The sequence below is a fragment of the Oncorhynchus keta genome, chromosome 12, assembly GCF_023373465.1.
Source record: "Oncorhynchus keta strain PuntledgeMale-10-30-2019 chromosome 12, Oket_V2, whole genome shotgun sequence".
NCBI lineage: Eukaryota > Metazoa > Chordata > Actinopteri > Salmoniformes > Salmonidae > Oncorhynchus > Oncorhynchus keta.
In genome coordinates this window covers 14,280,636-14,305,350 of record NC_068432.1, presented here as the reverse complement: position 1 = coordinate 14,305,350, position 24,715 = coordinate 14,280,636, and the positions used below count along the sequence as shown (strand labels likewise).

Here is a 24,715-nt window from a genome sequence, read left to right as displayed (position 1 = left end):
TAAGTTAACACTGTAGGGTGCTGGTGTGTATAGCGTATTAGACTTGGAGGGCTATAGTTGTTTTCTCCAAGGCACAGGTATGGAACAAAACATGCAAGGAGGAGGACTAAAACGAACTTCAAAATATAAAGGTATTGGGATTCAAACATGTATTAAATCATACAAAAATATGCATGCCTGAGGGACCATTTGAAACAAAATAGTAAAATAATTTCTTTGTGGGAAGCATTACATTCATTTTTGAATGGATAAGTACTCCAGATATAACAAACTGACCCTAGCCCCCCGACACATAAACTACTGCAGCATAAATACTGGAGGCTGAGACAGGAGGGGTCAGGAGACACTGTGGCCCCATCCGATGATACCCCCGGACAGGGCCAAACAGGAAGGTTATAACCCCACCCACTTTGCCAAAGCACAGCCCCCACACCACTAGAGGGATATCTTCAACCACCAACTTACCGAGACAAGGCCGAGTATAGCCCACAAAGATCTCCACCACGGCACAACCCAAGAGGGGGCGCCAACCCAGACAGGAAGATCACATCAGTGACTCAACCCACACAAGTAACGCACCCCTCCTAGGAACGGCATGAAAGAGCACTAGTAAGCCAGTGACTCAGCCCCTGTAATAGGGTTAGTGGCAGAGAATCGCAGTGGAAAGAGGGGAACCGGCCAGGCAGAGACAGCAAGGGCGGTTTGTTGCTTCAGAGCCTTTCCGTTCACCTTCACACTCCTGGGCCAGACTACACTCAATCATATGACCCACTGAAGAGATGTGTCTTCAGTAAAGACTTAAAGGTTGAGACCGAGTCTGCATCTCTCACATGGGTAGGCAGACCATTCCATTTAAATGGAGCTCTATAGGAGAAAGCCCTGCCTCCAGCAGTTTACTTAGAAATTCTAGGGACAATTAGGAGGCCTGCGTCTTATGACCGTAGGTACGTGTAGGTATGTACGGCAGGACAAAATCAGAGAGATAGGTAGAAGCAAGCCCATGTAATGCTTTGTAGGTTAGCAGTAAAACCTTGAAATCAGCCCATGGTGGTGTCCCCATCCCTCCTAAGGAGGAGCCACTGAGACATGTGATGAGGCCAAGGAAGATCACTCTGCAAGGACAGGATAGGACACATCAAAACACTGCTGCGCATTCATATTCAAACACACCTCAGAGTACGGACACAAACATGGACGCCCCCCCCCCCTACACACACACACAATGAATTTACCTGTACATATCAGAATCATACAATCGACAGCCACCTTTTCCCCCACATGTATTGATCCCTCACCTCAAACATGTTGAGTTAATTCCAGATGCTGGAATGGTGCTAGAATGCAGGTGCAGTAGGGCCAAGTATGTAATGATGTGATACCATGTGTACCCCATATCCTGTGTTTGTGTTGATGTTTTTTAAATTTGATTTAACTTTTATTTAAACAGGGAGTCACACTGAGATTAAACATCTATTTTACCAGAGTGCCCTGTAAAAGTTGAAGTCATATTGAACAACTACCAGAGAGAACCTTCTCTACATATGAATTGCATACCATATTTTTTCCATACATCAAAATAATACTTTATTGTCAATCAGCAATTACTTACTTAGATAAGGCCTCAACAAGGCCCCGGTTAATGGTTGAAAATAACAAATTTCAGTGCCAATGAGTTACACTGAGTGTATAAAACATTAAGAACACCTGCTCTTTCCATGACATATGCTGACCAGGTGAATCCAGGTTAACGCTATAATCCCTTTTGGATGTCACTAGTTAAATCCACTTAAATCAGTATAGATAAAAAGGAGGAGAACGTTTTTTTTGTTATTGTAAGGCTTGAGACAATCGAGACATGGATTGTGTATGTGTGCCATTCAGAGGTTGAATGGGCAAGACAAAATGTTTACGTGCCTTTAAACGGGGCATGGTAGTAGGTGCCAGGGGTACCAGTTTGTGTCAAGAACTGCAACACTGCTGGGTTTTTCACGCTCAACAGTTTCCCGTGTTTATCAAGAATGGTCCACCACTCAAAAGACATACAGCCAACTTGACACAACGGGGGGAAGCATTGGAGTCAAAATGGGCCAGCATCACTGTGAATGTGTTGTACAATCAGTACATTAATAGTATTGGTACCATGTTCTTTCCGTAACCTGTAACCTTTTATCAACCCACCCACCAACCAACCAACCAATCAGATGTCATATTTACCCATTGAAGGACAAGGTCAGACCAGCCACCTGAACGTTGTCACACTTAGTGCCAGACTGCAGAGGGAGGAGGAGGTAGGCCATGAAGGAGGTGTTGAAAGACAGTTGGGCTTCATCAGTAGACCTCCCATGAAAATCCCCACCCACAGGCAGGTTCAACTCACCTGGAAAAGTTATACTCACACGTCTTTAGTGCTACCCGTGTGCTGGAGATTCAATTCCACTCATGTTCAACAAACCTAAAGGGGATGGTATTTAATGTGTATTTAATGCTATTCAAAGTAATTGCACCTTGCTTTAAGGAAGCCGGTAACTCCCCATTTTCTAAACATAGCAAGAATGAAAGGAATCAATTTATCATTGAATGCTTTATAAAAGTCGCTTATTAAACCATCATTTCCAGGGGACCTATTGTCCTTGGCTTTTAATACAGTATTATCTCAGTTTCAGATAACTCATCATCACAAAAATCCCTGAAATCATTATCTATCTTCTTAGCAATGTTTGCAACACGTCATGCTCTATCTTTTTTTTATTAAAAAAAATAAATAAATCACAAAGCAGAACTGACTTTATTGAAAGCTTCGTGGGATTTTGGTACCAATTGAGTCAGTGAATTTAACATGGTAGGTATTGAACAGATAACATGCATATTTTTTTATTTGCTGGTGGGGGTCTTCAATTCAGCAGGCTGGAATAACACCTCTTTCTCATAGGTCCTCAGCGCCACCACATCATCCATTACACATTTCGCAATCAATTTTCCATCTTGCAACTACCGCTCGAGCGTGGTAGTCTTGCCGCCCCAAGTTTGTTTCTGCACCAGTTTTCCGTTCTCAAAGGTCATCAGTCTTGGTTTTCCTGTCATCTGCTGTCATCTCGTCGAATTCTTCATTCAATTTAAACTTGGCCTCTGTGGTTTTGAAAGTGCTCTGGGATTTCATTGATATTACACCGTCGTCGATGCTGAACAGCAAATTGGGCTTCGCCATATTCCCCATCTGCCGAGTAGCAAAACCCACACCTATTACCTTCATATATTCATCAAAATTCTTGCTGGAAGTCATTTTCCAAGTTCCAACGAATGCCTCGACCATGTTGAAATTTGAGCTAATCAACACCACAAACCACGTTAACGCACACTGCTTCGACTGCAATGCGTCATGCTCTATCAACTGAGCTACAAAGGAGCACGTTGACGTAACTAGAATGATGACAAGCAATTTTAACGGATTCTAAAGGGAATCATAGAATTCCAAACTCATTTCTATGGCAACACAGTCAATTTTGCAAACAATCATATTCGAACGTGTGTTGCCAAGAGACATCTAACCGACGTTCTATGGAACGCTTTCTATGCAAAAACAACAACGTCAGTTTGCTGCTGACAAGTTAGATTTTTGAGACCTGAGAACAATCGACTGGAAAATGCCTGGGTGCTTTTCAAGACTGGCGGAGAGAGTGCTTGGATGTCGGCGGCCTACTGCATCAACAAGTTTTTCAAATTAATTTGTGGCTTGTTTTTCTTGTCTTTTTCTGTTTTGCAGGGTTTGTGATCATCGACAGTGACAGCGACTTCGAAGGGGGTTTGTGGAGTTTAAAACTCTTATTTTACTACATTTAACAATGTCATTATAATTTGCGAAATGTTGTGTATTTCTATCATTCAGACTTGGCAAAAATGCTCGTGCTAGAGATGTTGTAGCTAGCTTGCTAGCTAATATTAACTTTAATTAGTAACTGTTGCTAAGCGATCGACTTTTGCTACCTAGCTTGCTAGTATTAGCAATCTTGCTACGTTTTATGTCTAACAATAGTTTATTTTATATTCCAATGTTCCTCATTTTAGAAACAACTGTGCTGGATGAGGTCCAGTTGGATGTGACATTGGATGATGTGCCAGATGTTCCACAGCTGCCAGTCCTCCTTGACGTCCAGAATGCTGCTATCATCCTTGAGGATGTGCCAGATGTGCAGACTATCCTTGTGGTACAATTTTCTGAAAGGTTGGGGTTATATGTTTTAAAAATATCCCAGATATTCAAGTTGTGTCTCTTTGACATGAAACAAATCTCTTGTCTGCTTTCTACTTTAGGAGGCCACTGGCAATTGACAGTTGATTCTGATTAGGTTCAGCCCCCTGTACTGTGGGCCTGTTGTCTGTCCTGAGCCGCCAGAGTCTCCCGTCTGTCCTGAGCCGCCAGCCAGCCAGGAGCTGCCAGAGCAGTCTGCCAGCCAGGAGCTGCCAGAGCCGCCCTCCTGTCCGGAGCCGCCAGAGTCGCTCCTCAGTCCAGAGGTGCCTTTACGTCCAGTGGTGCTCTCTACGATGATCTTCAGTTCGGGGCCCGCTGCGAGGGTCCCCGCTCATGAGGCGCACCTAAGTGGACCAAGACTGAGGTAGAGCGGGGTCCACATCCCGCACCCGAGCCACCGCAGTGAAAGAGGCCCACCCGGACCCTCCCTTTTAGATTAGGTTTTTGCGGCTGGAGTCCGCACCTTTGTGGGGGGGGGTACTGTCACGCCCTGACCTGAGTGTTCTTTGATTTCTTTATATATTTTGATTAGGTCAGGGTGTTTTTGTACTGTCTAGGGGTTTTGTAGGTTTATGGGGTTGTTTACCATCTAGGTGTTTATGTATGTCTATGGTTGCCTAGATTGGTCCTCAATTAGAGGCAGCTCTTTATCGTTGTCTCTGATTGGGAACCATATTTAGGCAGCCATCTTCTTTGGGTATTTCGTGGGTTATTGTCTATGTGATGTTGCATGTTTGCACTCAGTTTTGATAGCGGTCACATTCGTCTTGTTATTTTGTTTGTTTAGTGTACTTCACGTTTTTTCGTCTTTCATTAAAAATATGTATTCACATCACGCTGCGCTTTGGTCTCCTCACTACGACGATCGTGATAGCCGTGATTATATTTTATTTTTGATAATTGTGTAGCTGGGAGATTAATTTCAGTTTTACCTTTCATGCCTACTTTTTTATTAAAACAGTTTTTATTAACTATGTCTGCTGATTATTATTACAGTATAATAACTATAAGTTGAAAATATTAAGTTTCAAACCATACAGTATGTAGAGCAGCAGTAGTAAGAACATGACAGGGGAATTGAGAAAAATACTAGGAAATGTATTATGCAGTAGCAGAAAGAGTACAAAGTGGTTGTTTAATTGAATATATCCACATTATCAGTCACACTGGTATTCAGTACAGTATGAATGGCCATGGCCCTAAGACTGCTTGGACTGTATCAGAGCAAGTGCCCCTCTGCAAGGCCCCCCTTAGCAGTGTACATTTGCCCATTTCTAAGTTTTGTCTATATCCTTTTCTCAAAAGGTACTAGAAATTAGCATTTAAAAATTTGGGGGCATACACCAAGACCCGAGGAGCAAAATGTGTCAACCCCCAATGTCAGAGTCACTCCTACACCCCTCTGCGCACACAAAGACGCAATGATGGGTGTCTAACAAAATACATATAATGCGCTAAATGAGCGGATGGGGCTCACATGCATGATGGCTCTCGTAGTTCTCTCAGGTATTGTCAGACCCCATGATTGCAGTAGTCCTATATTTCCTCTGACAGTGGTTCCTCTTCTTACCATTGCCCTCCCTTCTGTCTGTGAAAGGAGCCACGGGCAGACCTTTCAGTTTGGTGGAAAATGCCATGAGATGAGCGGGAGAGGAAAATAAAGTAATGTACAATGTATTTATATAATATACACTGAGTATACAAAACATTAAGAACACCTGCTCTTTCCATAACAGACTGACCAGGTAAATCCATGATCCTTTATTTATGTCACTTGTTAAATCCACTTCACTCAGTGTAGATGAGCTGGAGGAGACAGGCTGAAGAAGGATTTTTAAGCCTTGAGACAATTGAGACATGGATTGTGTATGTGTGCCATTCAGAGGGTGAACAGGCAAGACAAAAACATGTATGCGCCTTTGAACAGGGTATGGTAGTAGGTGTATCAAGAATGGTCCTCAGACCAAAGGTCATCCAGCCAACTTGTGGAAAGCTATCGACACCTAGAGTCCATGCCCTGAAAAATTGAGGCTGTTCTGAGAGAAGGGGGGTGCAACTCAATATTAGAAAGGTTCTTTTTGCTTCGTATACTCAGTGTATATGGTCCATTTACATTGTAAATAGGTTTACTACTAAACTATGTGAATCTTTGCAAACAGTTTCCAGTTTCAGAGAGGCTGATGAATACGTACAGTATATATAAACTGTGGTAACCTACTGTACCTATTGGAAAGTGCATTTCATAATCCCCAGACAGATGGTCATCTTCACCATGTTCATAATAGTATTCCTCCTTCTTGTCATATTCCACCCGTTCGTGTTATTTTGTTATCATTGTGGAGGAGACTGTCCACAGATATCTGGGCAGGGACTTACCTTCGTACCCGTCAATGGCATTGGCAGAGGCACCACTGGATAACCTGAAAGACACTGGAGGCACACATGGGACTTTTATTTGAATACTACTAGTGAATAAGATTGAACGCAGTCACAAAAGGTAATCCCTCCCGAGTGACAGCAAAAATAGTCAAAGGAAACATATGCTCTTTAATATTAGAATATACACCTATTTTACAATCATCTTATCTTTACATTAATCATATATTCCTAGAATATACAGTAGTGGCCAAAAGTTGAGAATGACACACATATAAGTTTTCACAAAGTCTGCTGCCTCAGTTTGTATGATGGCAATTTGCATATACTCCAGAATGTTATGAAGAGTGATCAGATGAACTGCAATTTGCCATGCAAATGAACTGAATCCCCAAAAACATTCCACTACATTTCAGCCCTGCCACAAAGGGACCAGCTGACATGTCAGTAATTCTCTCGTTAGCACAGGTGTGAGTGTTGACGAGGACAAGGCTGGAGATCACTCTGTCATTGCTGATTGAGTTCGAATAACAGACTGGAAGCTTCAAAAGGAGGGTGGTGCTTGGAATCATTGTTCTTCCTCGGTCAACCATGGTTACCTGCAAGGAAACACGTGCCGTCATCATTGCTTTGCACAAAAAGAGCTTCACAGGCAAGGACATTGCTGCCAGTAAGATTGCACCTAAATCAACCATTTATCGGATCATCAAGAACTTCAAGGAGAGCGGTTCAATTGTCGTGAAGGATTCAGGGCGCCAAGAATGTCCAGCAAGCACCAGGACCGTATCCTAAAGTTGATTCAGCTGCGGGATCGGGGCACCACCAGTACAGAGCTTGCTCAGGAATGGCAGCAGGCAGATGTGAGTGCATCTGCACGCACAGTGAGGTGAATACTTTCGGAGGATGGCCTGGTGTCAAGAAGAGCAACAAATAAGCCACTTCTCTCCAGGAAAAACATAATGGACAGACTGATATTCTGCAAAAGGTATAGGGATTGGACTGCTGAGGACTGGGGTAAAGTCATTTTCTCTGAAGAATCCCCTTTGCGATTGTTTGGGGCATCCGGAAAAAAGCTTCTCCGGAGAAGACAAGGTGAGCGCTACCATAAGTCCTGTGTCATGCCAACAGTAAAGCATCCTGAGACCATTCATGTGTGGGGTTGCTTCTCAGCCAAGAGAGTGGACTCACTCACAATTTTGCCTAAGAACACAGCCATGAATAAAGAATGGTCCCACACACATCCTCCGAGAGCAACTTCTCCCAACCATCCAGGAACAGTTTGGTGACGACCAATGCCTTTTCCAGCATGATGGAGCACCTTGCCTTAAGGCAAAAGTAATAACTAAGTGGCTCGGGGAACAAAACATCGATATTTTGGGTCCATGGCCAGGAAACTCCCCAGACCTTAATCCCATTGAGAACTTGTGGTCAATCCTCAAGAGGCGGGTGGACAAACAGAAACCCACTAATTCTGACAAACTCCAAGTATTGATTATGCAAGAATGGGCTGCCATCAGTCAGGATGTGGCACAGAGTTAATTGACAGCATGCCAGGGCAGATTGCAGAGGTCTTGAAAAAGAAGGGTCAACACTGAAAACATTGACTCTTTGCATCAACTTCATATAATTGTCAATAAAAGCCCTTGACACGTATGAACTGCTTGTAATTATACTTCAGTATTCCATAGTAACATCTGACAAAAATATCTAAAGACACCGAGGCAGCAAACTTTGTGGAAATTAGTATTTGTGTCATTCTCAAAACTTTAGGCCACGACTGTACACCCATGATTCGCCTATACTTTATAACTGTAGGGGGGGGGGGGGTTATATAATATAACCTACCCCCAAGATAAACAGACCGCTGCAACATTGTAACAGTCCCAACTCACTCACCTGATTAATGAAAAAGAAAAAGCACAAATCGATATACAATGTTCATTGCTGTTTTTTTGGAGCTACTGAAAATAAACGCAATGCGCCATAAACCTATTGAACTCGTTTCCACAGCACCATATGTCCGTTAAAGGTGTCGCTGCTTCTCAGCAAGTGGCCTCTATCACAGTGCTTGGCACAGAATTTTGGAAAAGAACAGTTCATTCCCCAGTGGCGCAACAACCCTACGGATGTTGCCGCCCAATGATTCATGGCCACACTTTTCAATTAGAGGCAGAGCCTAAACTGTAAAGTATGAATTTCATGGCATATACACTACATATACAAAAGTATGAGGACTGCCCTTGAAATTAGTAGATTCTGCAATTTCAGCCACACCAGTTGTTGACAGGTGAATAACTGCGAGCCAGGCCTAATCGCCCTACCTCACTAACTCTCATGGTTGAATAGAAGCAAGTCCCTGCAGCAATGTTAGAACATCTAGTGGAAAGCCTTCCCAGAAGAATGGAGGCTGTTCTAGAAGCAAAGAGGTAGCCAACTCCAAATTAATGCCCAAGAATTTGGAAAGAGATGTTCAACGAGCAGTTATCCACATACTTGGTCATGTACAGTATCATATAGGCCAAGTCAATGGACATTAAAATGTTACTTCTGACAATATGTAGCCTCCACTGTCATGAGAACATTCGCTGCATTATCCTATAATAAATGAATCCTTTACAGTAGACATAGTCACGACGGAGTAAAAAATTTTTTTTTTAAATTGAAGACTTTAAATGTGTGAGGATGGAAGTTGATAGAATATTATCGAAAAACATGGACCAGGATGTGATTACTGAAAAGCAAGGGGGGGCACATTAACAGGTTGGCACAAATACTGGTGCGCATTCTATAGGCCGTGGCTAGGTTTTCTACAACACTCTGAGCTTGAGGTTCTGACAGGTGTGAGGTGGTATGCAACTTTCACTACTGAATGGTGTTTCTGAACTCCAACATTGCTTAAGATAACACCATAACTAGACCATAGGGGCCCCTGGAATGGATTAGCCTACAAAGCGCAACAACTGAAGAAAGTGCCACCCAGTGCTAGAATGGGGCATATAGAGACGGCAGTGTTTATTTTGCATACTTTATTACAGCACTCTCCTTTAGCTGCACCTGGGAAACCGTTCCATGTTTAATCCTACACCACTATAATGTGCCCCAAAATATATTGCTTTATAAGGACGAGACAAAAAATAAAAATCAGTGAATAAATGTTTATTAATGATGCCCATTAGCAGAATCAAAACAGTGAGCAGGGATGAGACATCTATTACAAGGTTTAAAACAGCAACCAAAAATAATATCCTGTTTATAAAAAGCAAATTCAACATGCCCTTTTAACATTATAAAAATCCCTCTGGCTCTAACCAAGTTTATAGGAACCATGAAAAAGGAGCAGAACATTTTTGCAGACTCACGAGGAGTCATTACAAGCAGTCATGATTACCATATTTACAAAAGGACACGTGGCTTCACAAACAGCATCCAGTCATTCAGAGTTGAACTACAGGTATAACTAGGGTGGAACCAAAATCCTTCACCCTGCGCTGTCTCATTCACAAAACCAAAAACATAACATACAGGCTCCAATGACACAGTTAAGAAAGGCTGGGGTAAAAACGTCTTCCCCCCCAGCTTTCATACGTTAGAGCTATACCACTCCAATCTGTACAAAATCTGTAACCATCTCGAAAAATAATTTCGCCAACAGCTTAGAACCCCCTGGATCTCCTACATGCCCCACCCGGCTCCCATGCTCATGCTGCCATTCATGCCCATGGAGCCACGGCTGCTGCCATAGTAACTGCTGCTCATCCCGCTCTGATTACCTAACAGGAAAAAGGAATATCCACATTAGGACCGTTGCAGGCTTACCTTCAAAACAAACTATGCAACAACGGTAAAATGTAAACAATATAGCAGACACGTCAAAATGTCTCAATGACGCAGCGGCGCTACTGTAGATAGCAAATGTCTTCTATATACTATTTCGCAAACAAAATGTAAACAATTTTAGCTGGCTAGCTAAGCTTGGTTAAACATAGGGCAAAACAATTATTTTAAGTCATTTAGTCTCCGCAAATCTCTTTGCTAGCAAACGTGACACCGTCTCAATAACGAAGGCGTTCTATGTCGTCTCCACTTTCCTAGCGATATATTTTGGTAAGAGATGCAAATATTGAACTGTGTCGGGCCAAGAGTTATTCTCATCTGATATGGAGTTTAAAAAATAAAAATAATAATAGGGCTTAATAATGTTAACTAGGGCTGTGGCAGTCATTCAATTCTGTCAACCAGAGACTGTCAAGCACTAACAGCTGGTCTCACGGTAATTGACCATTAATTAACAAAAAAAAAACATTTTGCATCTCCTGGCTTTCCTGCAATGGTCTGAGTCACTGGCAAGTAAGGCTAATAAATATTTTTTGTTTCCAAGTCTAACAAATCCACTTAATATAGCCTACACCATCGCAAACAGGTCTAAAGATGTGATCTAGTAGAACATTATAAACACTCTCGAGTTGTCCTTATGTTAGGCCTGATATGGCTGTACACTGGCTAATTTAGCTGAAAAGATTTGCTTAGAATTCAGTGGCATTATTTTATGGTATTTAGAAAACAATTGAACGTCGCTGAAGAAAATAGGATATTTTCACTAAACGATTCCCCAGAAAGTGCGCACGTGTCCATTTTGTGTTTCGCAGTTAACAGGTCTTCCTACAACGCATTCAGAAAGTATTCAGGCCTCAACCTTTTCTACATTGTTACATTACAGCCTTATTCTAAAACTGATTCAATTGTATTCCCTCAATCTACGCACAATACCTCATAATGACTAGGCAAAAACAGGTTTAGAACTGTGCAAATGTAAAAAATAAACCAATCACATTTACGAAAGTATTCAGACCCTTTACTCAGTACTTTGTTGAAGCACCTTTGGCAGAAAATACATCCTCAAGTATTCTTGGGTATGATGCTACAAGCTTGGCACACCTATATTTGGAGAGTTTCTCCCATTCTTCTCTGCAGATCCTCAAGCTCTGTCAGGTTGGATGGGGAGCGTCGCTTCGCAGCTATTTTTCGGTCTCTCCAGAGATGTTCGATCGGGTTCTAGTCCAGGCTCAGGCTGGGCCACAGAGACTTGTCCCGAAGCCACTCCTGCGTTGACTTGGCTGTCTGCTTTGGGGCATTGTCCTGTTGGAAGGGGAAACTTCATCCCAGTCTGAGGTCCTGAGTGCTCTGGAGCAGGGTTTCATCAAGGATCTCTGTAGTTTGCTGTTCAACTTTCCCTCGACCCTGACTAGTCCCCCAGTCCCTTCTGCTGAAGAACATCCCCACAGCATGATGCTGCCACTGGGCTTCACCGTAGGGATGGTGCCAGGTTTCCTCCAAATGTGACGCTTGGCATCCAGGCCAAAGAGTTCAATCTTGGTTTCATCAGCCAGAGAATATCGTGTCTTGTGGTCAGAGTCCTTTAGGTGCCTTTTGGCAAACTTCAAGCAGGCTGTCATGTGCCTTTTACTGAGGAATGGAGTCTGCCTGGCCACTCCACCATAAACGCCTGATAGGTGGAGTGCTGCAGAGATGGGAGAACCTTCCACAAGGACAGCCATCTCCACAAAGGAACTCTGGAGCACTGTCAGTGACCATTGGGTTCTGTGTCACCTCTCTGACAGAGGCCCTTCTCCCTTGATTACTCAGTTTGGCCATGCGGCCAGGTCTAAGGTGGGTTTTGGTAGTTGATGGGGCCACTGTGTTCTTGGGGACTTTCAATGCAGCATAAATTTGTTGACTTGTTCAACAAAATCTTGCCTCAAAGCTCTACGGACTATTCCTTCAACCTAATGGCTTGGTTTTTGCTCAGACATGCACCATCAACTATGGACCTTATATAAACAGGTGTGAGTTTCAAAATCACGTCCAATCAAATGAATTTACCACACGTGGACTCCAAATAAGTTGAACAAACATCAAGGACGATTAATGAAGTTCAATTTCGAGTCACAGCAAAAGGTCTTATACTTACGTAAAAAAGGTTTATAATACATTTGTAAAAATGACTAAAAAACTGTTTTCACCTTGTCATTGATGAGGAAAATATTTAATCAATTAGAGAATAAGGCTGTAACGTAACAAAATGTGGAAAAGGGGTCTGAATACTTCCCAAATGCACTAGGTCAACTTTTGTACTATGGGGATTGTGTCGAGGAACAGAGTGGATGGGTACCAAAAAAAACTGCAAATAGCTGTGCAGCAACACTCCCCATCCAACCTGACAGAGCTTGAGAGGATCTGCAGAGAATAGGAGAAACTCCCCAAATACAGGTGTGCCAAGCTTGTAGCATCATTCCCACAAGACTCGAGGCTGTAATCATTGCCAAAGCTGATTCAACAAAGTACTGAGTCAAGTGTGAATACTTATGTAAATGTGATTTGTTTTTCTTTCATAACATTTACAGAAATGTCCACAAATGTTAATGGTTTGTCATTATGGGGTATTGTGTGTAGACTGATGAGGAAAACACTTTAGAATAAAGCTGTGACGCAACAAAATGTGGGAGTAGTAAAGGGGTCTGAATGTACTGTATACCACTGGTCAACTTATCCTTCGGTGCAAGAAATAAATATTACAAACATGCTCTGGGACCGTTGTGGGATGCAATAGATCCCCATTTAATACAACCAATCATATTAAATAAATAAACTTTTAAAAGCAACGACGTTGACGCAACCGATCAGAACATTTAGTGTAAAATGTTGATAAACTATTAGGCCATTTCTTCACATAAGCCAGCAATACGAACACGGCAGTAGGCTGTAAGCACGAATGTTGCAAAAAGCAATCAATTAGCGGGAAAACACTTAAAACGTGACCGCAGATGCAACTATGCATGTAATGCTTTTTTATAAAGGTAAATGTTTATGGTGAACTAGTTCTTCCCCAACTTGAAACTCACGTGCTGCATATGTATGCCAGCTGGGCTCAACACCGGTTGTAACGCGGATTAATGTGCTTCGTTTAATCAGTTATTTGGCCACTTTAGGTTTTGAAACAAACCTTGTCCAAACATATAGGCCTACGGACGAGACTACATGATGCATGTGACTGATTTGAAAAAAAAAAAAACTAAAAAAGGCATGAGGTGTTTGCCCAAGTGCACATCATTTAAAAGTGATAACACATCATTCACAAGTGATAGTGTGATAGGTGACAAAAGCCTATTCTTAATTTTGTGTTGTCTTTACATATGCTGCTAAATATTATAAGTGTGAAATTAGTTCTGATTTTAGGATGGATCATTATAATGCACCTGTCAGGAACAGGGGCATGGAAAAAATACATACATGTAATGTATGCACTTCAATAGTGAATGGAGGACGCTTTTTCTGTGGTTCATTTTCATACCAGCCAGGTAGGCTATAATCCTGTCGTAAAGCAAAGCAATGTGCTTAATATTAGGAAAGTCCATAAATAGGTCTAGCATAGAGGCTATCAAAACTGTACTCAAGTAATTGCATAGCCTACAGAAATGTTGCACATGTTATTGAAAACATTTGCATTGATGTCAGAGTGATTAGCAGGACAATAGAGGGCCGAGTACCAGGCAGTTAACGAGTTTGGTAGGCTACTAATGACCATCAGCAGCAGCAGAGCTTGGAGAAGCCTAGTTACCGTGACTAAACGGTCACATGGAATTTGACTGTGGTCATGACACGTGACCGCCGGTGTGGCAGTAATAAGGTCACCGTAACTGCCCTAGTAACAACCCTCCTGTGACAGGCAGCAGAGAGCTGACACTTACTGTAATCATTGTACCCCCCCATGCCGGACTGGCTGCTGTAACCACCCGTGTAACCAGCACTCATCTGCTGGCTGCCTCCATAGGAAGATTGGTTGGCTGTGGAAAATAGAACTCTCAAATAAAATAACTTAACAATATCGTGTTTGTCCAATTAATGCCAAAGTCTGCACAAAGAACACTACCCCCCGTTGGCCCGGAAAATTCAATTTTATACCTTCATCTATCCCCAACTGAAAATACTCACCCACAGCACTCATCTGGCCACCATAGCCTCCATTACTGCCCCCTGCTGTTGAGTTGAGGAACAACTCCACATAACGGTGCTCTGATAAGGAAGAGCGAGAGGGCAGTTACATCAAACTTCTTAATTGGATTTTTAAAAAACAATGGATTTAGGATGAAACTGTCCAGACAGGAAGGGTAAATAAAGTAATATCATGTAAAGGGCGATGACACATCAAATTACTGCCGACTCACGCATGTTGGCTTTATCCTTTGACATAGCTGCCACAGCATCCTCATGTGTGGCAAACTCTACATCAGCCTCTCCAGTCATCCTTCCATCTGGACCAACCTCGATGTGCACACGCACTGGGTTCAATGGCGAGAAAAACTACATGGGAGAAAATTGAGAGAATTAGCATTCCCAGTCAGTGATTGTTCACCTTTCCATCAGTGAATGTCAACAGATGACTGTATATTATGTAACTAGTTCTGGTGCTCACACTGTAGACATCCGTCTCTGTTGCCCGGTAAGGAAGTCCCCTCATGTGCACACAGTGTCCAGTCGTACTCTGAAAACTTGAACCACCATCGCCATAACGATCGGAACCTATAAGTCATTAGGAAAGTCGACAGAGGTAGAAAGCTTACAAAAAGTTTCACCCACAAAAAACATTAGAAATACAAACTCAAGGTAACTCCAGTATGCTTTCACCCAGAGGTTGGAACGACCTTCAATCGTTTCATTCTGTACAGAACCAAAGAATCAAACACCTTGCATTCTAATACCCAATGCGTTCCACAAGAAACATTTTCAGTTTACCCTTGCTGTTATGTCCCATCCCCACTCACCTGAGATTTCCAAAGAAGATAGAACAGAAACCAGAAAAAAGGTGTAGGAGAAAGATGGAAAGGACAAAGCACTTTATTCTCACATAGCCTTTATTCTCACCAGCCTCACCTCCGCCGTAGCCCCCACGGCGCATCCTGTCAAAGGAGCCTCCGCGGCTCATGCCATTGTAGCCACGGCCGCCACCACCACCACCACCAGGCCTGTCGTAGGGGCCTGGTCTCTGCATGCCACCCATCGTTTTGCGTGGGGGATCGTAATTTGTCCGCACCTCTGCATCGCTGCTCTTGAATATCTCAATATACCTAAAGGCACACAGACAAGCGTTAGGCCAGGGTCCTGGACCCAAAAGGTTTAACGGCTATTGAGGAGAATACTTTACATGGAGCAAAACAAACAAAAAAAATCTGCCAATACTAATGACATAGGTCTGTAGCATGTTCGTCCTGTTGCTCACAGCCATGCATGTCAATCATAGTATCTAGAAGCTAATTGATGCCTCTGAAACTATGCATTTTTACTGACCGAACATCGATGTTTCTTAATTGTTAGGGTTAATGATAAACAGCCCCTGGAACGATAAAGCTATTTTCCTGTTGATGTCTTAAATAAACTAGCACTGAGAAGTCAACAAAAAAAAACAGAATGAACCATAGAAAATTACACTTGTCAGTGTAGAAATGCCATCATTGACCCCCAGACGACCAAAGCTTTCCTTGTGACTGCAGGATCCATGGTCTAAGGAAGACTGGGTCTCAGTTACACATTGTGTGACATGAGGGTCTGTGGATTAGTGCTGAGTGAAAAATGGTAACAATGATATCAAGGTGCATTTTCTTTATTTTATTTTAAAGAGATGCCACATTTAAATTACATCCAAAATTAGCACATTGGATTGGTGTGTAGATCAAAAGCATGTGTTTTTATCCAACCCAGTTTAGTGAAATATTGTGAATTCTCCATCTACCAGAGGTGTTTCCTGACCACCTTGAGTGGAAGTCAATCGAAAACTCAAAACAAAGTCCAGGACAATCACTCAGCACTAAAGTCTTTTTTGGCAAAAAATAAGTGAATCTCTGAATTCGACGAGGCTATGGTTGATGATCTCATATGGATTCATGTATGAATGTCCTTGTTGAATGTGTAGGTTCTTGACATGTGTCATTACGACAGAAGACGATTGTGGCAACAGATGAATACCATAAGAAAAGCAGCTTAGCCAGCCAACCATCCATCCCCACCTGTGCCCTATTCTTTCCTTGTGTTTCTTTAGAGCCTTTTCAGCTATATCCTGTGAAGCAAACTGCACGAAGGCCTCCCCCGTACTCCTCCCCTGGAAGTCCACCGGCAATGTTATCCCATTTGGCACGATTTCCAACCCTTCAACCCAAGGACAGATAACCCCAGCGGGGGACATTAAATGACATGCCCATTCAGTGTTGTTGCTCTTTTTCTGCTAAGACAACAAAATGAAAACACATCAGACACGAGAACCCTATAAAAAGAAAAGCCTTATGAACAGCAAACCAGATGGGTGTCACCATTTTGATCATTAACTTACTTTTTTTGTACTTCATTCTGGGAACATAAATGAAATGAAGGGATCCATAGAATATTCGGGAGATATTAAGTTATTATACCAGTTTTGGGTGATGCTACTGCTAAATGTACGACAGTCTGAATTTAAAGTAACTGCCCAGTGTTTCCAGTTATATATAATTAATTACAGTATGAGTGAAATAGCCTTCTTTTACATAAAAATAACTACATTTTGTGATGAATGGTGTGGGCATACCAACAGCAAAATTGTGTGGGTGTATACCGGTCAATAAAAATAAATAAACACCTGATTGGCTAGCTCAGCCAATGCGACGTCTCAGCCAAAAACATATGAGGAAATCGCAAGCATTTACAAAATGGTCTGTTTGATACACGGGCTTGAAGTGGGTTTTTTGGAAGTTTTTTTTTTTTTTTTTTTTTTACACATATATGCTTTGGCCACAAAAAATTAACACAAGCCTTTAAAAGTGAGATTCTCACTGGACAGTTACTTTAAGATTAATCCAAAACAGAAGTATCCAGCTTTAATCTAATCTGTCTCAGTTATTTTTGACTCTCATGTTTATATCAAAGAGTTCAGATGCCAATTCAATGTCAAGAGACCTTTGAGATTAGAATTTTCCTTCAGCCAAATCTTGAACTACAAGCAGTGTATTTTCAAAGTCATGTTGAGATCAACTAAGGATGATTATCTTAAAGCATGTGTCACATGAAGCAATCGGATGCAATACATGTGACTTGCAAAACGAGATGCATCTGTGTTGCTTAGTGTCAGCCTGCAACTTGGTTGCATTGCATGAAATAAAAATGTGTTCGTACTGCTACAATCCGCAAATGATTGGCAGTCAATAAAATGCCATTTTAATAGTGAATCCAAAAGTTTTTGTCCAGTTTCAAATGTAATTGTCCAACATGAACTGCACTAGCTAGCTAATCTCGTTTCCAGCTTGGTCAGGTAGCTAGCGTGGTAAAACATGGTTAGAAAATAGGCTACATTTTGGCTAGCTAGCTAAATTGAACAGCAAGCATGGTCTATATCACTAATGTTAGAATTACCAAACAGTTGGATAAACAAATAATTTATGAAACCATGATGTATGACAAGATTGGATGTCGCATGCAATTTCAATTGCATTTGTTTTGCCTAATGTGACAGAGGCATAAGAATTAATCAAGAGTGGAGGGAAAAAGGGCACTAAACACACCTGAGAAGAACTGGACAATCTCCTCCTTGCTACAGCCGAAGGGAAGGCCACGCAACCGCACAAGCCCATCCCCCTCAGTCTCTGGGCAGTTTGGACCGGTGTGCTTCATGACCCAGTCCATCTCCACATTGTTCGATTTGAATACTGAGAAAAAAAAATGAATGTGAGGATTCTTTGGCATCTAATCCTCTCCCAGAACATGATGTTGGCACAAACATATTAAAAGGCAGTCAGTACTGGAACAGGGAGACAAAACCTTAATACCTTCCACATATCTGTGACCCAGGGTCTCTCGGTCTTTCTTGACTGCAATCTTCAGGTCGTCCTCCGACTCCAGCTCTACGAAGGCCTCTCCGCTTGGCCTGCCCTCACGAGTGTAGGTGAAATGGATGCTGGTGCCGTTGTTTGCAACTTTACAATCTGGAATATTTTATACCAATTTAGTCACCTGAAAATAGGTCAGACTTCCTTACATTTAACAATATAAGTAGCCAGGTTCTTACCAGAGAAAAATCTTGACACTTCATCCACAGCACAAGACCAGGGAAGGCCACGAATGCGCACCACAAATCCCTCTCCATCTGCCATGGTTGGTTTATGGTCAGTCAGCCCTTTTGAGACAGAATCGACAAGTTACTTACTATACAGTCACATCTTGATGGGCTAATATTCAATGAAAATGTCCATATGCCAGATGACCATGTAGTTAAGGGTTGTAGCTAAATATAAATTGGCCAGCTGGCAAGAGTGCCCAGACTTTGTTCTCCTTGGTAGTCTGTGGTTCAGCAAAATGGGTCAGGACTGCACCATCTGGGTAGCCAAAAGGCCAGCAGATGGTGATGCACAACATCCTGAACTAGCAATAGACACTGTAGCATGGTGGTGGAAAAGAAAGTATGCATTGTTTCCCCGACTTCTCACCATTATATCGAGTTAAATGAGGAAAAATCGACAGATTTCAAATGACATATTTGTCACATACACGTTTAGCAGATGTTATCGCGGGTGTTGCGAAATGCTTGTATTTGCAGCCTGAATGGAGAATGTTTTATGTACGAACCGGTCCACTGGGGATAATAGCCGGTTGAAAATATTACCATTGGATGATAAGATAAAACGACTCAATATCACCACCTGCCGGGATTTGGTTTTTAGAGGTAAAGCCAGCGCGCATCACTCAATATCGTCAAAGCAGAAATCGAAAAACGCAGAATCTGAATCAATTTCATTTGTGAAAGACTAGGTACTACGTTAAGAAAAACTAAACAATGTATTCAACACTTTCATCAATGGGCATAGCCATTTGAGTTGCTAACTAAACAGTAACATTTCTTTATTTTAATGGTCTGGCCTAGAAGAAAAAAAAGCAACTAGGCGGCTCGCGAACATTTTAATGAATGAGTATAGTTAGGTAGTTAATATTATCAGTTGTTAGCCTCTGATATTATTCTCTTGGACGCATGTTACCTAAACTATCAAGTATGTAAGTGCCTGAATAATAATTTACGAAACCAGCAACAATAGTTTGCAATCATTTTTTACTAGTCTTAAACACGTTACTGGCTAGTTAGACAAAGCATGCTATCGGCACGCAGACAAACACGTCGCAGGCCTCAAGGCTTATCCAGTAATCGACGTCAGTCTACAATTAGAACACTGAAGTATAAATACTTGAATCATGAATTCTTACAAATGGATTAACTTAGCTAACCTTTCATCTCTAATATAATGCAACCTAAAATGAAAATACCTTGATTTCTTTTTTCTGATTAAGTGGGTGTTCGGCGATAGCTGCTGTCTGGACTTGCGTTCCACTTCTGCACCAGAGCGCATGCGACGTGCACCACCGGAAACGCAAAGCCTTCTTATTTTTTGGGTTGGCATCCAATATTTTGCATTACCGCCCCCAGCTGGACACCAATATAAATCCATCATACTTTGTGATTCAAAAGGGGAAGAGGAGAAAAAAAATAACAATTACACAAAAATACACCCTTCTAACTAACTCTACACTCATTAAAAACGTACTACCCCATTCCACTACCTTGACCTTATCTGCTCCTTCACCATGCCAAAGGCCTGGGAGGACTGGACACCAACACACCCTGTAACTCTTCTGAAGTCAAATCTCAAATACCAAAATACTTCTCTGCAGCTCCCAGAGATCTACGTTCCATTTCTGAGGTACAGTTGATAACCATTGCCATTAACGCTAAGAAGCCAACCTTATTGAAGTATATATCACTCATTGGCCTATCCCTCTGTGCTGGCACAGATCTACTATTCACATGGATCCTCTCATGATCCCTCATACTTGACCCATCCTCCTCTACTCTCTTCACTGCCTCAGTATACGACACCTTCTGCACAACTACTCTAGCCACCTCAACCTGCTTCCGATCCCCACCAACATGGACACCCCTTCAGTTGACAAGCACAACTTATTTATTCATTGAAACAACACAATCCTCTATCCCATGCCCTCATACGCACTTCCCTCATCTAGGAATCTCCCTCCTACGAACTACTGCAGACATGACCATAAACGGTGCACCTGAAACAGCTCAGTGGACTCTGCACAAAAGCTCTAATGGGATAACTGATATATCCTAACACGACGTTGTCGGGTAAAGGCTGACTCAAAAGGACTGACAGTGCCTCCTCGGTTTCACCACACTCACCACCGGGTCTGTCACACCAAAAGGAAAGCAATCTTCAACTTCAATTGCTTCACCTCCCCACCCAACTCCTTTCCCACTCACCCAGAAACCACAAATGGATCCGCCAAAAGGTAAGGATCCACTTTCTTCAAAAATTTCACTCTTGCTTGACCAGATTGTTCTTTATCATGCCCATTGATGGCAGGCATCGGTTCCGAGCTCTTCACCACACATTTCATCTGACTTAACTCACCCTCATCCCCTTTCATTTCACCACCAGAACTCAGTCTGGGGCACTACTCACTCTGTTGGCGCTTGACACCAATCTTCTTCGACACCCCATCTCCATTTTTATCTATCTCAAATTCAAATCCATGCTCTGCTTTCCTCATTCTCTTCGACCTCTTCTTCCCAACTCCATCTCATAATCGTCCTGCTCACCTTGGAAACATGTCTTCTCTGGGCGCCGACATTTTGAGAGCATGAGCAGTGTCGACACAGAAAAAAACATATTCTTAAATTCCTCTCCTCACTACTTAGTTAAACACGGAAGAGCGTTGAATAGCTCATGCAAACCATTTAATTGGGGTTTCCACTAGATAGCATAGCCAAGGTCAAACTTGGCTAGGCTCTATCGTAAAAATGTATGTTAACAAAAATGTTCTATTTGGTCTTAATTTAAGGTTAGGGTTTACGCATAAGGTTGAGTATGGTTAAGGTTAAAGTTAAAGTTAAGTTTAAAATCACAGTTTAAGAAGATAAATAGTAGTAATAGACAGGGTTTATAACTTTGTGGCTATGGTAACTACCAACCCAAAGATTGTGCTGTATCGCCTTAGTGGAAACCAAGACTGTTCTTAGGGCAGGTCTGCCGGTTTCAACCAGCAGAAGCGACTTTTCATAGCAGGTTAGGAGGAGCCGGTTCTAGCCTTTTAGGGGCCCTAAGTGATGACTGAATTGCTCATCGCAAAGTTTTAACCAATACTTTGGTTTGAATACCCATTCAATACCCAATTAGTTAGCATTTACAGGTAAATATCACAAGTTGAAACGTCTTTCCTACCCTACCGGCTACCGATGTCATTACATTCTGTAAGCTGCTCCATGCTACAACCAGTTGAGATCTGCTAGCTTTTGCTGCCTAATTCTGAAGAAATGTATAAGGCGTTATAAGTGCCTATATCTAGATGTAATATTCAACTAACAACTGATAAGGCAATGCCGCAATAGAGTGATTATTGGAAGAATCAAACCATTCATGCAACGAGAACTGGAAGCACCAACTGCTAGGGGAGCAACCTGGTCTCAGAGCATTTCGTATTTGTCACAATAATTTTCAATCCCAATGATGATAACTAACAATTATTTAAGCTTTGACCAATCCCTTTAGTTTGTAAGACCCTGGGTTTAATAATAATTAGGCAAAGACTCAGCTTATGGAAAAGGTCTGTACGTTTTATTCAGAGAGCACTCTGAAGACCCAAAATACAAACATGTCATTTTATAACTCCTACCCCCCCACCTACTTACACGCACCCACCGACACACAAGCAGTAGGGGGATTACACGCACACACAGACACACAAACAGTAGGTGGGATGTATCTTTCCCCACAGTTCACATTCATCACTACAAAGCTGGCAGTTCCATACCGTTCCCTCCCTCCCAAGATAAGAGAAACTTTGACAGTGTCTCTTTCCTGTCGTAAGTTTTTCAAAATTCCAACCAGGTCAGGTCATGTATAGTTTAATTGTCCTCCGTGTTATCTTAGTCACACACACACATCTCTTCCTTACTTGTCTCGACCAAACCTTATTAGACTTTAGTCAAATTATTCTTAATACATTTGACATAATCTAATAATTACGTTTCAGGGTGGAATTCTTTAGTCATTACCTTAAACATATAAATTCCCTTATCAGTATTATTCTGTACGTAAGTCCGAGCCACTCTATTTAGTAATATGCAGTATGTTTCTTATGATTACACAAGACAAAAGGAGGATGGTTGGTCAGTGTATAACGCATACGTCTAGCAACCCAAAGGTTGCGAGTTCGAATCTCATCACTGACAACTGTAGAATTTTAGATAATTAGCAACTTTTCAACTACTTATAACTTTGTAGTTACTTTGCAACAACTTAGCATGTTAGCTAACCCTTCCCCAAACCCTAACTTGAACCCTTTTAGCGAACCCTAACCTTTTAGCCTAACTCTGTCCCACCCTGATTTGTTTCACATGTCTTGTGCCTGTCTCCACCCCCCCACCAGGTGTCTCCCATTTTTCCCCATGATCTCCTGTTTATCTTTACCTGTGTTTTCTGTTTGTCTGTTGTCTGTTGTTCATCTTGTCTTGTCAGGTTGTACCAGTGTGTTTACCGGTTTCCTGTTATTAAGTTTTGCTTCTAGTGTTCCCGGTTCTGACATTTCTGCCTGTCCTGACCCTGCCTGCTGTCGGGAACCTGCCTGACTGACCTGGTTATGAACCTCTGCCTGCCCCCTGTGTTATAATGAATATCTGAGATTTGAACTATCCGCCTCCTGTGTCTGCATCTGGGTCTTACCCTGAGCCGTAATAAACTCATAAACTTCACCCTAACCCCTAGCCTAGATAGTGTTAGTGCAATGACTAGCGTAGCGTTAGTGCAATGACTGGAAGTCTATGGTATCTACTAGCATGCTAGCAGTTACCATAGACATCCACTCATTGTGAGCTTCTACTCCGACTACACCATGGATCTAGGACTGCCTCCACCGGACCATCGCGGCCTCCACCGAATGGAACGAGTCAGCTCTGGTCACCATGTTCTGCAGCGGACTGCGGGAGGAGGTACAGATGGAGTTAGCCTAACGTGATGACAACCTGTCACTCGACCAGCTCATCAGCATGGCGATTCGTTTGGACAACCTTCTGTAGTCCAGACGAAGACCCTATATGGAATCCAGAGCACATGGCTACACCTGCTCTGTGGCCAGAGCTGATTGTCCACTGCGTTACACATTCCTTTGGTTCCCCTACAGTCACCCATTCCGATTCGAGGCCTAGATAATCGTCACATTCTTTTGGAGAGATTGGAAACCCAAATTGGTCTACACGGAAAAGTTCTGGCCTGGTTTAGATCTTATCTGTCGGAAAGATATCAGTTTGTGAATGGTTTGTCCTCTGACAGATCAACTGTAAATTTCGGTGTTCCTCAAGGTTCCGTTTTAGGACCACTATTGTTTTCACTATATATTTTACCTCTTGGGGATGTCATTCGAAAACATAATGTTAACTTTCACTGCTATGCAGATGACACACAGCTGTACATTTCAATGAAACATGGTGAAGCCCCAAAATTGCCCTCGCTAGAAGCCTGTGTTTCAGACATAAGGAAGTGGATAGCTGCAAACTTTCTACTATGAAACTCGGACAAAACAGAGATGCTTGTTCTAGGTCCCAAGAAACAAAGAGATCTTCTGTTGAATCTGATAATTAATCTTAATGGTTGTACAGTCGTCTCAAATAAAACTGTGAAGGACCTCGGCGTTACTCTGGACCCTGATCTCTCTTTTGACAAACATATCAAGACTGTATCAAGGACAGCTTTTTTCCATCTACGTAACATTGCAAAAATCAGAAACTTTCTGTCCAAAAATGATGCAGAAAAATGAATCCATGCTTTTGTTACTTCTAGGTTAGACTACTGCAATGCTCTACTTTCCGGCTATCCGGATAAAGCACCAAATAAACTTCAGTTAGTGCTAAATACGGCTGCTAGAATCCTGAATAGAACCAACAAAAATGATCATATTACTCCAGTGCTAGCCTCCCTACACTGGCTTCCTGTTAAGGCAAGGGCTGATTTCAAG

General features: G+C 42.2%; 1 protein-coding gene and 1 pseudogene across 3 annotated transcripts; both read right to left on the bottom strand.

Annotated features, from left to right (window-relative positions):
• Nucleotides 1-2,766: 2,766 nt before the first annotated feature.
• On the bottom strand, nt 2,767-3,558 carry LOC118391029 (fatty acid-binding protein, adipocyte-like; annotated as a pseudogene).
• A 6,205-nt stretch (nt 3,559-9,763) lies between these two features.
• LOC118391028 (heterogeneous nuclear ribonucleoprotein H-like) lies at nt 9,764-20,093 on the bottom strand. Of its 3 annotated transcripts, none has more exons than XM_035781955.2 (11): nt 19,955-20,093; nt 18,708-18,815; nt 18,469-18,624; nt 18,205-18,348; nt 16,681-16,819; nt 15,542-15,744; nt 15,093-15,199; nt 14,845-14,980; nt 14,612-14,692; nt 14,368-14,463; nt 9,764-10,392 (listed from the first exon to the last, which is right to left on the bottom strand). In XM_035781955.2, exons 2-11 carry the CDS (start codon nt 18,790-18,792, stop codon nt 10,295-10,297), a joined length of 1,245 nt encoding a protein of 414 aa, XP_035637848.1. In that variant the 5' UTR covers nt 18,793-18,815; nt 19,955-20,093; the 3' UTR covers nt 9,764-10,294. The 3 variants fall into 3 exon arrangements, with proteins under 3 accessions (XP_035637848.1, XP_035637849.1, XP_052313716.1); XM_035781956.2 differs by having other exon boundaries at nt 15,551-15,744; XM_052457756.1 differs by having other exon boundaries at nt 10,243-10,392; nt 14,364-14,463.
• Between the last annotated feature and the right edge of the window lie 4,622 nt (nt 20,094-24,715).